General features: G+C 39.8%; 1 protein-coding gene across 1 annotated transcript in view; it reads right to left on the reverse strand.

The window, feature by feature from the left end:
• Positions 1 to 11235: 11235 nt before the first annotated feature.
• The window catches only part of LOC108794600 (histamine H3 receptor-like), a 4913-nt gene continuing 2146 nt past the window's right edge, over positions 11236 to 14002 (reverse strand). The window contains exons 2-3 of the mRNA XM_018565678.1: positions 13586 to 13755; positions 11236 to 12039 (exon numbers count right to left, since the gene is read on the reverse strand). Of these exons, the coding sequence (XP_018421180.1) occupies positions 11236 to 12039; positions 13586 to 13755 (974 nt within the window). The remainder of the gene's footprint in view (positions 12040 to 13585; positions 13756 to 14002) is intronic.

A 14002-nucleotide genomic window follows, 5' to 3' on the forward strand; every position in this document is an offset into this window, starting at 1 on the left:
GCTTAATTGCCCCATCAATAAACTTGACAGGTCATCATTATGTACACTGCAGTGCAATGTGCAGCAACAAGGCAAAGGGCAAAACTATGTAAAAAAATTCCATCTTTCAGCATGAATGAGACATCTACGCTTTATTGCTCTTAAACCACCAGGACCTCACTCCAGCCCACACTAAGAGCAGGCAGTGTTGTAAATAGCTGAGGTTCCACCCAGCCTTAAAATTATTATTTTTATTATACTGAATTTACATTTTGCAATAGTTTGCACAGCACTTTACAAAAAGAGGGAGAGAGTAGGATGGAGGGCCCTAATCGTAAAAGCCTACAATATAGTAGGTTGGGCAAGTAATACAAAAGATAATAATTGTGTGGAATGAGCTGATAGAAGAATGTAAACAAATAGTATGACATTTGAGGGGAACCCCACGCTTTTTTTTTTTTACATTGGAGGTCCCCCCTAACATTCCTACCAGACCTAAAGGGTCTGGTATCATTTGGGGAGGGGAACTCCATGCTTTTTTTTAGGTTCTAAAGGCACATTTAACAACAAAAGTTAACTGTAACAGCTGCTCCTGTTTAAAAATTTTAAGTACCGGGATTAGCACTTAATATCGGGGCATTTCGTCACCGTTATCGGTGCATCCCTACTTAAAACCATTGTTAAATCCTGATACTCACAAACCTAAGTCTTTTAAATGTGTGTTGTTTTTTATCTTCTTTTGTGAAGATAAGTTTTTTTTTAATTTTTTATAAGCTCTTGACCCAATCTTTCCTACTCTATTGCTTGTTTAGGTAGCCCTAATTATATACTCATTGTCATTGTATATACAAGCCTTTACTAGCACTTTCTTTACCCCAGAGGAACCCTTGAAATAGTCTTCAGGTCTCATTTTTAACCCCTGCTATACGTGATTATGTCTACAACTCTCAGTATATGAACAACAAGTTGTAGAAAGTTTAAAAAAATAATAATAATGTAGCATCCCTAGCATATTTGACACTCAGGACAGGTCTACATTGATTATAGTGATAATTGGTATGAATAGTAGAGAGAAACTTGTAGGAAGTTGTAGCTGAAATTGTTTTGTAAATGCTAGTTGCCAAGTTATTATGCCAATCCCCTGGAGTCAATACTTTAAGTCACTGGCCTGGAGAAAGTGTGCTGATCAGAAAAGTCAAAGTCAGTTTCTCCCTGGAAAGGTTTCCTTTAATACATTAATTATGGTGGGAGACTACAGTTATTGTGCTGATAAATACATTTCCACCATCTATGGTAATATACATTTATTTTTGCAGTTACTCATTTGTAATTGTAAATGTTCCAAATGAAAGTGAGGAAAATGGCTGATGATTGCATGTTAGCTACATGTTTCTCCAATTGAATATCACAAAGCCAAGAAAGGCAATTCTACAGATGTTTCCAGGCTCTTTGCCAAACTCTAAGCCTCATTCTGCTAAATTTCAGAGGTACTGTATATGATCAAAATGATTTCAATGGTTTGGAATGATATACAGAAAAAGTTGAATCTGAGCCTCAGCATCTGATAAGAATTTTCTACTAAAGTAGTAAAATTAAATAAAATTCCACATGTGCATTAAGGTGTACACTGTATAGGTGTTACATTGCACACTAGTTAGTAACAATCATCTTTGGGAACTGATTATGGAAGAAAGCTAAAGAGAAGAATCCACAATAAATCTATAGAAGTAAACTATAAGTTCAATATATAGAGACATTTAACATCAGGAAAAAGCATTAATGGGCAGGGAACAAAAAGGGATGTATTTGTATACATATATTTCTATACAAGTTAAATAAAAAGCAGATGCATGCTCAAAATACAAGGTACATTTGATCTGCTGTCTAAACATAGTCACGTCCATGGTTTTCTACATCTGGCCAAAAAGCCTTGTAATCTGGCAATTCTAGTATGCTGGACTGAGCCTCTTTTTCTTTCTACTGTTGTATGTTCTATTTGGCCAGGAGCAACAGCAAACAACTTTCTAAAACACTGATACAGTAAACTCCAACCAGTGGCATACTATGGGCAGAATGTTAGGTGGCAGTTAAAGTGGACTTTTACCGAGATCTTTAAAATAACAACCAACACACCTTTAGAAATGTTTAGTAATGGCAATCTACAAACACATACTTCTTGATAACTGCAGGCTTTGTATTCTTTGCATACCTTATTTCTCTTTTCTTCCCCAGTCTTCTCACAGTGGCCATGTTTACTAAGAGTAGATTACTAGCACTCCTTTTACTTCCATAATTTCTGGCACATGTGACTAGACATGTGACTAGGACATATGACCACGCACATTATCTCAGGGGAGGGAAATGCTTTTCCCTGAGATCTCCTTAAATTACAGTTGAGATTTCCCAGCAATGCTCTGCTGATGACAAGGCAATCCCAGTGTGCATTGCTTTGGCATTTTGAAGTCATTTTGCCATTTCAAAGCAGGAAGTGAATTTTCTGCAAGTGTAAGTATTTCAAAATCACAGCATTTTGCACCTGACATGTCATACATAGAGGGATGCATTGGTAGAATTAGATTTTTGAGTGTGAAGGTCTGCTCTAAAAACAGTGTCAATTTAATCATGCCAATGTTGACAGGTCTTCAAAATATGATTAGCAGGTTGAACATATTTAATCCTGCTGCCAGTGGTCTTCTAGATGAAGTAGTCATAGTCACAGGGGTACATGATGCTCTTTTCTCCCTGGTGTCCCAGGCACAAAGACTGTCACAAAATTGAGTGCACAAAAACATGCAGTTAAAATTGCTTGTCAGTTTATTACCTCCTTACATTGAATGTCAGTGGAGAAGTGTTCCTTTCCATTAGTGGTCATTTTAGTGGCCCCTTACATTAACCACTTCAGGGGGGTTCACGTATATATGTACGTCCTCCACCTGAAGTGGTTATACCAAGAACACGGCTGCTGCTGCATCATTTTAAACAACCGGCGATGGCTGTTAAGGTACCAGTGATCCGGTGGCTATATAGCCGCCTCATCGTTTGTACCGAGCAGTGCAATGTGCCCGCTGTCCCCCATGCAGGTCTTCCCGCATTAATCGGAGGGAGGTCAACAAGATTCTAGCTGCTAATCTCTCCCTGCATTACATCAGTTCCCTTGTCACTGATTATATTCTCCAACTCTTTAGAGCCAGGAGAAGAAGCTGGTGAAGCAGATCTCTGCTTCTTCAGATTATTTTGGGTCCCCTAGGTGGCATTCGGGTTCTAAAAGACCCCTGATGTCTCTATAAAGAGGACCTGTCACATTATATTTGCTATTACATAGGGGGCTTGTTAGCTATAGCAATAAGTTAAGTGTAAAAAAAAAATTAAAACATTAACCGCTTGCCGTCCGACCGTTGTGAAAAACGGATGGACGGCGGCCTCACATTGGGGGGTTGCCGTCACAAGACGGCATTTTTTTCCTGCTCGCACGTGCCCCCTAGCACGTGCACGGGCAGGAAAAACTCGCCCGTCCTTTACAGCGGTTACCGGCTGTTTCACATACAACCGATCAGGGGCTCTATAGCCACGATCGATTGTATGTTGTGATTTGCACGTCCCTCAACGCCCAACCCCCTCGGACACGTCGAGTGTCACAGCCGCCGCCTGGATCCCGGGATTCGCTAGCCCATCTGCGGCCCGGGACCGGCTCGGGAGGGCGTCAGGAGGTAAGATGGGAGGGAGATCAGCATCTTCCTCCTTGCTGATCTCCCTCCGTGCTGTGAATGTAGAAGTGATGTGTAATACATCACTTCCGCATTCACCTGTCAGTTATCTGCCTGCTATAGCCAGAGAAAAGCAGCTGATGAAGCAGATGCTGATGAAGCAGTTGTGCAACATCGGAATCAGCTCAACGCCTCCACCATCGATGACGTCGCTTTATTCCTAACCTCCTGGTGAGTCTCTATATTGCCGTACTGTTTGCTACACTTTGCTCGAGGTTCACTTTGTATTATTTCCTCTTCCCCCCATCTCCAACTGCATCAACACCATCGGGAAGGCACCACCATTAACTGTGGTCAATTACGGGCGAAAGATACCATCCTATGCCCTTTCACTGTCTGGCCCACTGACATGCCTACCCACCAATACACATTTGGTTGTGGCGCTTCCCCCTTTCTTTTTTGATGTATTTCCAACACCCCTTCTCAACAGCATATGCGTTGCTGTATGACATTTAGCTTCTCTCGAATATTGCATGCCAATAATAGTTTGTTCTTGAGTGTCCCTTAGCAGATGATACTTCACGTTGATGTGCTTGGTTCTATGGTTGACCCTTTCTGATTGTGTCAGCTTTATACATCCCTGGTTGTCTTCAAAGATTGGGATTTGTCGCCCGAGTGGATCTTCTAATTTCAGAAACCTCTGGTGGGTTTCGAGGTGCTTGAGGGAAGAGCCTTCAGTGGGTGAGCAGCAAGGGAGAGCCCGTCCAAACGAGCAGGTAGCTGAAACCGGAGAGAGAAAGATTGCCGGAGGTCCGTCCGTCTCCCTGCTGTGTCTGCGGGGGTAGGGTTGAATGGGACTCGGCGGCTTCGGGTCAGCTTCTGCAGACGAGGTAGCGGCTGCAGGAAGCACCGCTCGGTGAAAACTCGAGTATTGTGCCTGTCAGTGTGGGGAGTAGTGCGGCATGTGGGACGCCGGCCAGCGGCAACAAATGAACGCTGTTCCAGGGTCAGTCAGCGGCAACAGAGTTCCTGATGTGATTGAGAGATCAATGACAGGGGGAGCAACGCGTTTTGAGGGTTTACCTCTTTATCAAGCTCATACGAAGTGATACATTTTTTGTGGGAAGCGGCCGGTTTTAAAAGTGACAGCTGGGCGGGGATAAAGTGGTTGACGGCAAAGCCCCATTTTCAATTGGAAGCAGGACAGGTGTGTGTATAAGAGATTCTAAGAATGAAGGACAACATTTAGGCCCCATTCACACTGAGCGATTTATCGAGCGATTTTTGCAGCGATATCGCTCATATTTCCCCACGATATCGCTCTATGTAGCTTCTCCAATCCATTTCAATGGAGCTGTTCACATCTCGTCGCTCAATGTCGCTCAATATCGCTTGTAGCTCGTCGCTGGTAGCTTGTCGCTCCTACATGACCCTTTTTTCAAGCGATTTTGAGCGATTTTGCTCCTGATTGCATACACCCCAATAGGAAAAAGTTGCACGATGTCGCGCGACAAGTCGCTCAATATCGCTCGTCGCGCAATATCGCTCAAAATCGTGCGATTTTCATGTCGCTCAGTGTGAATGGGGCCTTCAGCTGATAGACAACTTGGGGCATTGGTTGGGACATTAGCTAAAAGACTTACTTTAATATTGAAAAGATAAAAGGATGAGTGGTAAAAATTTATAAATAAAAACATTTTAAAAAGTTTTATTTAGTTAAACAATTAGAAAATTAAAAAGTTAAGCACTGGAAAGTTAAAAACTGGAAAGTTAAAAGATCACACGTCTGAACGGTGGGTGATTGTGTAAGGAGGGGTGTTTACTATTAATACCTGATGCAGGCGTGCATGCATACATATGTATCGGCTCCCCCTGTATCAGAGGGGGAGTGCATAACAATGGACAGTGCTCATGACTCCATGATGACTGAGGGACCCTTTGAATAGTGAGGGGCCCCGTTACTAAAAGTTTTTTTTTTTTAAATGTGTAAAATTGAAATTAAAAGATCTACATAATGGTTAGGATCTCTATTTCCTCATTTAGTCCTACTGGAGTGAGGGTATTAAGCTGATAGATCCAAAAGGTTTCTTGTCTGCATAACCTCTGGAACCGTTCAGGAGGGGAATAATGCTCCGGGATGTGTTCTATGGCAAAGACGTGTAGGTCTTGAATTCTTTTGCCATGTTTTAGAGCGAAGTGTCTAGGGACACTATGGTCGAGATCAACATCCGGATTCAGTCGTCTGTGTTCCCCGATTCTCGTTCTTGGGGGACGGATGGTGCAGCCAACGTATAACAGATTACAAGGACATTTTAGGCCATAGACTACATGATCATGTGAATAGGTAATAAACTGTCTAATGGGATGAATGTTATTCAAATGGTCCATGAATTCCAATTGGCCATGAGTAATAAACTGGCAAGTGAGGCAGCGAGGTTTTCTACACTGATAAGTACCCACTCTGTTATCAAAACTATGGTGTGGTGTGTCTCTATTCTTTCTTGCTTGAATTTTAATTGGTGCTAGTTTGTTTTTGAGGTTACGGGACTTCCTGTGAGGCGTTGGCTGGAATAAATGGGCCCAATTTTGGGTCTTGTTTTAGGATGTGCCAATTTTTTCAAATGATTCGCTGTATATTGTTATGACTGTTGTTGAAAGTGGTTATGAAGCTAACTTCAGCCTTAGGTTCGGGGCGTGTGTCATTAACTGAAGGAAGTGAGTGTGAATAAGTGGAGTAGGCATTATGGATGAGTTGGTCGGGGTAAACTTTTTCTTTGAATTTGTTGGTAAGAAGTAGACTCTGTATGGTAAAGTCACTGGTCTTGGAACATTTGCGTTTTAGTCTACAGAACTGGCTCTTGGGGATGTTTTTTAACCATCTTGGATGGTAACAGCTGTGAAAGTGTACATAAGAGTGTCCACTGGTCGATTTTACGTGATTGCTGGTAGTGATGGTATTGCCATCGGAGGAAAGTTCTAAATCTAGGAACACTAATTTATCTGGGTTGAACACATGTGTGAATGACAGACCCAGTGTGTTACTATTGCAGTGGGAGAGAAATAGTAGTATGGAATCACAGGGGCCGTCCCAAATGATGATGATGTCTTCAATTTATCGTCCGTAAAAAATTATGTTGGGAGCAATGTCATCAATGTATCGTCCGTAATGTCATCAATGTATCGTCCGTAAAAAATTATGATGTTCACTGGTAGAAGGCTTCCTTCTAGGTCTGGAACATACAGTACATTTTTCACGAGGATACTCTGCTTGTCCCCTGACAGTGTAATGCAGTTCAAGAATCCTTGACCGTTACCTTCTGCAGTAATACTTTTCCCGTTTGCTAGAAAATCTTTGTCCTTTGCACTAAAATCAATTCCTGTGAAGAAGGTTTCATCACTTGTCATGTGAGTTGTTGTGCCTGAGTCAATACACCATTCACGTGGTATACTGTTCTGAGTCACTTTAAAGATAACAATCCATGATGTGCCTGCAGTTTCCTTTGTAGCTGACTTAGCTCTTTCTCTTGTGGGTGCCTCTCGCTTTCTCTGCTCGGCCTTCCAGATTGAACAGTCCTTTTCTAGGTGACCAGTCTTTTTACAGCGAAAACATGCTCTGCTTTCTGTGTTTAGCTTTGCGCTCTCATCCACCTTAAGGGCTTTCTCATTTTCTTCATTGTGCATATTTTCTTTCCTTTGGTGTATTCAAGCATTAGTTCCTGCTCAGATTTGGTTTCTAGAGCAATAAAAAGAGCACTGTATGACACTGGAAGGCTGCATAGCAGTAATGCCACCATGTGGTTATCCTCAGTTTCCTCTCCAATTGCACGTAGCTGTTCTATGTTTTCCAGCATGACATTCACAGGTTCATGCATTTCCTGGCCTGTTTCTTGCCTCATCTTATATAGCTTGCGTAGCAGATATAGTTTACTGTTTAGGTTTGAACGCTCATGCAGTTTCTGAAATGCCTTCCACATACCTGTATTTTCTTTTCTGATGTGGATAAGCTGGTCATCTTCCACTAGCAGACTTATAATTGCTTTTGCTTGCCTGCTCTTCTTGTCCCATTCCTCTGTGGGTCCATTACTGGGTCTGTCTATACTCAGTACTTTCCACAAGTTGTCTTTGCTTAGCAGCATTTCAAGCTTGAACTTCCATAGCTGGTAGTTGCTATTATTGAGCTTTGTGATTGCAACGTTCATATCGGAACTGCCCACCATCTTTCAGCAGATTGGATGCGGCTCTTGTTGACCTGCAGAATTCTGTTTAGTGCCTGGGCCCAAACACCAATTGGTTATGTGTTTAGATGAAGCATTGAGATCTTGAGGAATGCTTAATTAAGTTTTACTTGCTTAGCAGAACATTACATGTATGTTCTGTATACAGGAATTTCTAGAGGTGTGTTTGTTGTTATTTTAAAGATATGGGTAAAGGTCCACTTTAAAATAATGTTAGGTATGGTCCTTTGATCAGCTGCTTCAGCACTCTTCTCCTGTAGTAGCCACCTTATTATGTGTTATGTATGTTGGTTATGTGTTTAGATGAAGCACTGAGATCTTGAGGAATGCTTAATTAAGTTTTACTTGCTTAGCAGGCATTACATGTATATATACAGGAATACAGCATAGTAAATAGGAAAACATATATACATATAGAACTTCCTGTGTACCACAGACAAGCATACATAAGTATAGAGACCAACACTACACCACAGTGCCATCTAGTGCACAAAAGACATAACAGTACATTAGCATAAGCTGTTGTATTTCCAACAATGTACTTCTTCTGTACTTGGCTATCCATGGATTATTTTGCACTAGATTATTGAGTTTAAAGAAAGTGATGGATCCCAAAGGGTACAAAGCAGGGATTGTAACCATAGGGAATAGAGTGTTTTTATTTTTTTTAAAGTAGTAAATAGTTTTGCTGGTCATACAGTTTAAAATTAATTAGCAATAAATCATTTAATTGACACAATCAATTTATTTTGACCAAGTTTTCAATAAAACGGAAGATGTTTGCTGTTTATAGGTTTAAATAGATTATAAACCAATTACATTGATGCCGATATTGAATTCTATGATTGATTGTTTACAAATCCTTACATATACAGCTAGTGTTAGACAAGTTTTTGCTAGAATTGAGTTCACTGTAATATAAAAGTAGAACATTAACTGTAATATAAAACTTAACCACAGGATGTCAGTGTTGTACAAGAACAAATATTACTGGCTGTTGGAACACATTGCTGCTAGCTGCAAGCAACCTACCTACCATAGATGCCAAAAATGTATTATTTTTCCCTGATCTAAATTTGCTGCATGTTATTTTCAGGTTAGGGACACAAAAGTATTTAAGCTAGACATTTTTAAGATACCTAAAATAGATCTAAACCTAACCATTAAAATATAATCTTTAATAAATAATTTCAAAAGAATGTAAAACTGTTTCAAATCTACATCTTTCAATAAAATAATACCTTGTGATACTGCTATGAAGGTTTTTGTTCAGGCACTTCCTGTTTTCTGGTGACAACACTTATTATCTGTTTTACAATTACTTTCCTGCATTGTCCCCCTATCACATGTGCTTCCAGTTTAGACTATAAGGGACAATGCCAATGTTCACTGCAAAGGTATGTTCTGCTACTGTCACCATCAGGAAGCTTTCCCTAAGCAATTACATGCAGCCACCACTGGAACAGATGCATATAGACAGGAAGTGCCTTTCAATGAGGTGGGAGGAGAAGAGAAACACCCTGAGACGCAAACAAAATTATGCAGAGAAGATGAAAACAATAAAAGGCAATTGTTTATGATACACAGTGCTTCAGCAAAACAAATGTCAAGTAAGGGTTTACATCTACTTTAGGTGTCAACAACTTATTTAAGTTCTATTTAGTGGGACTACTTACCCTATATTACTATTAAGCAAAATGTACAATTTTCACTTTGCTAAAATTTCAGTGAAATTCGGCTCATTTTACAGAGAGTTTTACCATTTTGACAAAATGCATTGGAAGGTGAAGGTTGTTTTTAAGGAGTCTATTTATAAACAATTCACAGAGCCATTCACCCTACAAATCTCTGTGAACATTTGTTCTGTGCGAATAGAGGCAAAAACAAAAGGTCTTAGCAGATGGCCACTAGATGGAGCTGAGGAGCATAAGCAATATGTTTTTATTGCAGTATTACATTACATTCGACCTGAAAAGAAAATATTCTAAGAACATTCATTTTTGCCTCTTTTTGCGCAGAATGAACGGTCACAGAGATTTGCAGAATTCTGCAGATTGTTTATAAATACACCACCTAGTGTGCAATCTGTTTTAAACGGCTCCTGATAAAAAAAAAATTGTGTTTGTGTGTGCATGCATGTTTTCTAATTTATGCTTGAAGTTTCTTTTTTTACATGTTTTTTCACTGGAATAAAAACGCTAAAACGGAAAAATATAAGATTTAAAAAGAGAGAGCTTGGTATTTCTGTTGCTTTGTATTTTTCTTTTCTTTTCTTTTTTCACTTTTATATTTTTGTATAAAGATCAATTTTCAAGGAAAAAAGAGCACATTGCGGAGCAACATGTGAAGGTTTTCTTAGGGGTATATTTTGTTTTCCAAAACATTTTCGCCTACGCAGGCTAGTTTCACCTTTAGTATGGCAATGATGAAGATTGGAATTCCAGAGGAAAATTGCACACAATTCACTCCATTTATCCTTGGACTTCTAGTTTCTGACAACAAATTGGTGATTGACAATTTGAAGGGCCTTTTTTGGTATTTATTATTTTCAGGGTAAGGTATAACAACACTATTGCCCATGCAGGGTAGTGGATCAGTATACATGACAATAAAAGAGCAGGGTGTGTTTAGTTGGAGAATTCAAGCATGCGCCATTCAGGACCTACTTGGGCTGTCATAAACTGGTGCAGGGGCCTTTTATCAACCTTCAAAGCCTTTTTACTTGTCAGACAGATGACTGTCTTTTCTCTAAAGTTGGCCATACACTATGCCAATTTCTGGCCGGTACTTCATGAGAATCAGCTGATCGAAGGAGTGGGTCAGAAAATCTTTGAATGAACTAAGCCAGCACCCAATCAGCTGCCTGCTCTGACAGTGCCATCAGAATACAACAACGAACACAGCAGAAGATTCCTCGATCAGCTTTGATGGAGGAATTTGTTATATTTTCTTTGTTCAGTCCACAGATTGAACGAAGAAAATATTACACTGTATGGCCAGCTTTAGTCTTGTCACAGGAATTATTTTATTGAGGATAATGTCACTCACACGGTGGTTGAACACTGGCTTTAGGGACTCTTAGGAAGTTTTAAATTGTTGATGCTTGAGTTACATGACTGGGCTTTCTTTTATTGTTTAATCTATTTGAGTGGTTTTATGGGATTGTTTATTTAATGATGTATCTATTTAGTCCCAATGAAGGCCATTGCAATGGCAATTCACAGTGTATATCTATCAAAGTTTAAGCATTGCTTAACATTGCCAGTGTTCCTGTTATGATTTGGGGAGGAAGGGGTGAGCCTATGTGGCTCAATCTTTTATTCCTTTTTTCCATAATGTTTTCTAAGGCAAAAAAGCTGCATTAGAGTTTTCTTAAATGCAGGGTGGCAGAATGGATACAGAAAAGGATTAATTGATGAATTGAAGAAGAATAGCCAGCAGGTGACATCAAACACAACTGGGGACACACAAACATCACAAAAGAACTCTGAGATAATAGTAAGGAAAGCATATGGTGCCCAACAGATGCAAAATGTACAAACAAGCAGAGCTAATAATTTTGCTATTTTCTTGTCCTTGGACAATGCTGAGTTTCTGGCAGAATCCAGCGCCACAGCTCTATTTGATATTTCACTATTTTTCTCAGCTAGCGGAGTATGATTGTCTTCACAAATTGCTACAAAATATCTGAAGAAGCTGCACTTATTTCTAGAAGGTTCCTGATTAGGTTTTTTTAAAGCTGCCGGACTATTTGAATTGTCTTTTTTACAATCTATGACAAATATATCATCACTTCTTCCATCTCCTGATAAAAGAGTTGAATTATTCTCAGGATATGGGACTTTAATCTTCATTCTACTCCTGATATTAAAGTATATACTGAGGTTAAAGAATGCTATTGCTGTCATTGGTGTGAAAAAGTCAAAAATGGAGGAGTAGAGTGAGTAGCGACTTGTATAATTAAATTCTGGGTTACATTCTCCATCTGGTACTACGCTGTAGCCCACCACATATTCCCAGATTATTATCGCTGGGCCAAAATTAAGGAAGGCTATAATCCAAACAGAAAGCATCTTCACAAAGGCCAGTTTCATTATTTTTTGCTGATCCCGATATTTCACCTGTAAAGATATAGTCATAAAAGGGTGTTAATTACATCCACACATACACCTGCAAAGTTTTAAGAAGCTAATTAGAACCAGATTTCTGCATAGTTTACATAAGCTGTAGCCTGGGAAAGTAGAGTTTCCAGGGTAGGAACACAGCCATCCACACATCATGCATCTGACTATCACTAAGACCTCAGTCACGGATGCATCCGAGCATGGACACCCAGACCCGCACAGATGGGCAGTTTGGGTGTGCTTATGACTGCGTATGGCGGTGTCCTACCATAGGTAAGAACAGGCTGCTACACGCAGCACCTGTCCCTCCCGAAACGAGCATGCACGTTGCATGGACATGTATGTATGTGAATGAGGCCTAACACATTCATGTATACACGTACATGGTTACAAAGTACTACGCTGCTTACCAGTACAATCCATTTGGGTCCTCATTTTATTTTCCCCTGCACAGTTTCTGCATTTAGGTGCACTGAAGCAAAGTAGGCAACCTATGTTTTAGCCTCTCCACCTCCAGGCTCAGTTTTATGTGACTATGAATGAACTTGTTAGTTAGGTACTAACCAAAATTACTTAGACTTACCAAATCACTGGCATAGTACAGGTGATACAAGTCAACTGGCCTAAGAACAGGGGATATAACTTTAGCTCTGTATTTAATACTAAAGTGGCATGGTGGGGAGACATATTTTTCTACACATGGATGTCTTCCTGTCCATCTATCATGTGATGTCACTTTAAAAGAAACCTGTCACCTCCCAGTTCTCCTCTTATTTAATTTGCTGTGCCTGATTTTATCACATATGCAATATATTGTGGCAAAGCAGCATCTGTTTTAGTATGAACTGGATCCATGGTAAATATATGGATCTCTCCACGGAAAATCAGCTAGGCCGGCACGAGGAGTCAGCTCCACTCTTGTGTTTCTTCCCAAAATAATTCACTGTTGGAAGTATCCATAGTAATGGGGACTGTCATATAGTTGCGGCTCTTCCACTGCTCCAACCAAAGCTATCAGCCCCTTAGAGATTCAAACTTCCATATTATGGAAATACACAGCATTTACCTCCCTCTGAACCGCCATGGTACAAGAGGATCGACAGACCCATGGATTTCAGTTGACAAGTACACAAAGGGGTTTCCAGAAAATTTTAAAAGAACCAGCTGCAAACCAATTTGCCTTTTTATATAATGTATATATATGACACAATACAAAAATAATTTTGTTCCTACAGTCAAAGGTGTAAACTGCAATTTCCATTCAATACAATGGAGAGTTCATACTCCACCAGAGAATGGACTATGAACTCTCCATAGGACTGATTGGAGAGTACACAGTGATGCACAGACTGAAGCTCAGAAGATCTGACAAGCAGCTCTGCAGCTTTATACTGACAGGAAAAGCTTAAATGTATCTGTACCACCACTTTAACAATAAACAGCTTGACGTACTTTTTTCAGCAACATGCCTCATTAATGCTTTTGACGTGCTTTAATGTATTTTTTGAAAAAAATGTATAAAATGTGTTTTAATTCAACTTACAGCTCTGGTGACAGCCAGAAAACGGTCACAGCTGATGAGAACAATGTTATAAACTGTACATTGGCACAAGGTATAATCAACTGTAAGCCAAAGCTTGCAAATATGTTTTCCAAGTACCCATTCTTTGTTGATAATGTAATTCTGCAGGTACAGTGGGAGAGAGAAGGTACCTTAGAAACAAAAATATAGTCCCACCGTTAAATTATGTGCAATACTTTCTGTTAAACAGGATATATTCAATTGGTAAACAATTCAAAATATTTGCCTACAGCACATGAGAGCTATAAGAGATTATAGTATTAGATTATAAGCAGGAATGCAAGGGGGGAAATGTTACGTAAATGTATTTTTTTTCTTACTTGCTACTCAAGGATGACCTATAGCCACATACTGTATACTGACAGCTACATACACACC

This window comes from Nanorana parkeri, unplaced genomic scaffold (genome assembly GCF_000935625.1).
Source record: "Nanorana parkeri isolate BGI_ZX_2015 unplaced genomic scaffold, ASM93562v1 scaffold873, whole genome shotgun sequence".
Taxonomy (NCBI): domain Eukaryota; kingdom Metazoa; phylum Chordata; class Amphibia; order Anura; family Dicroglossidae; genus Nanorana; species Nanorana parkeri.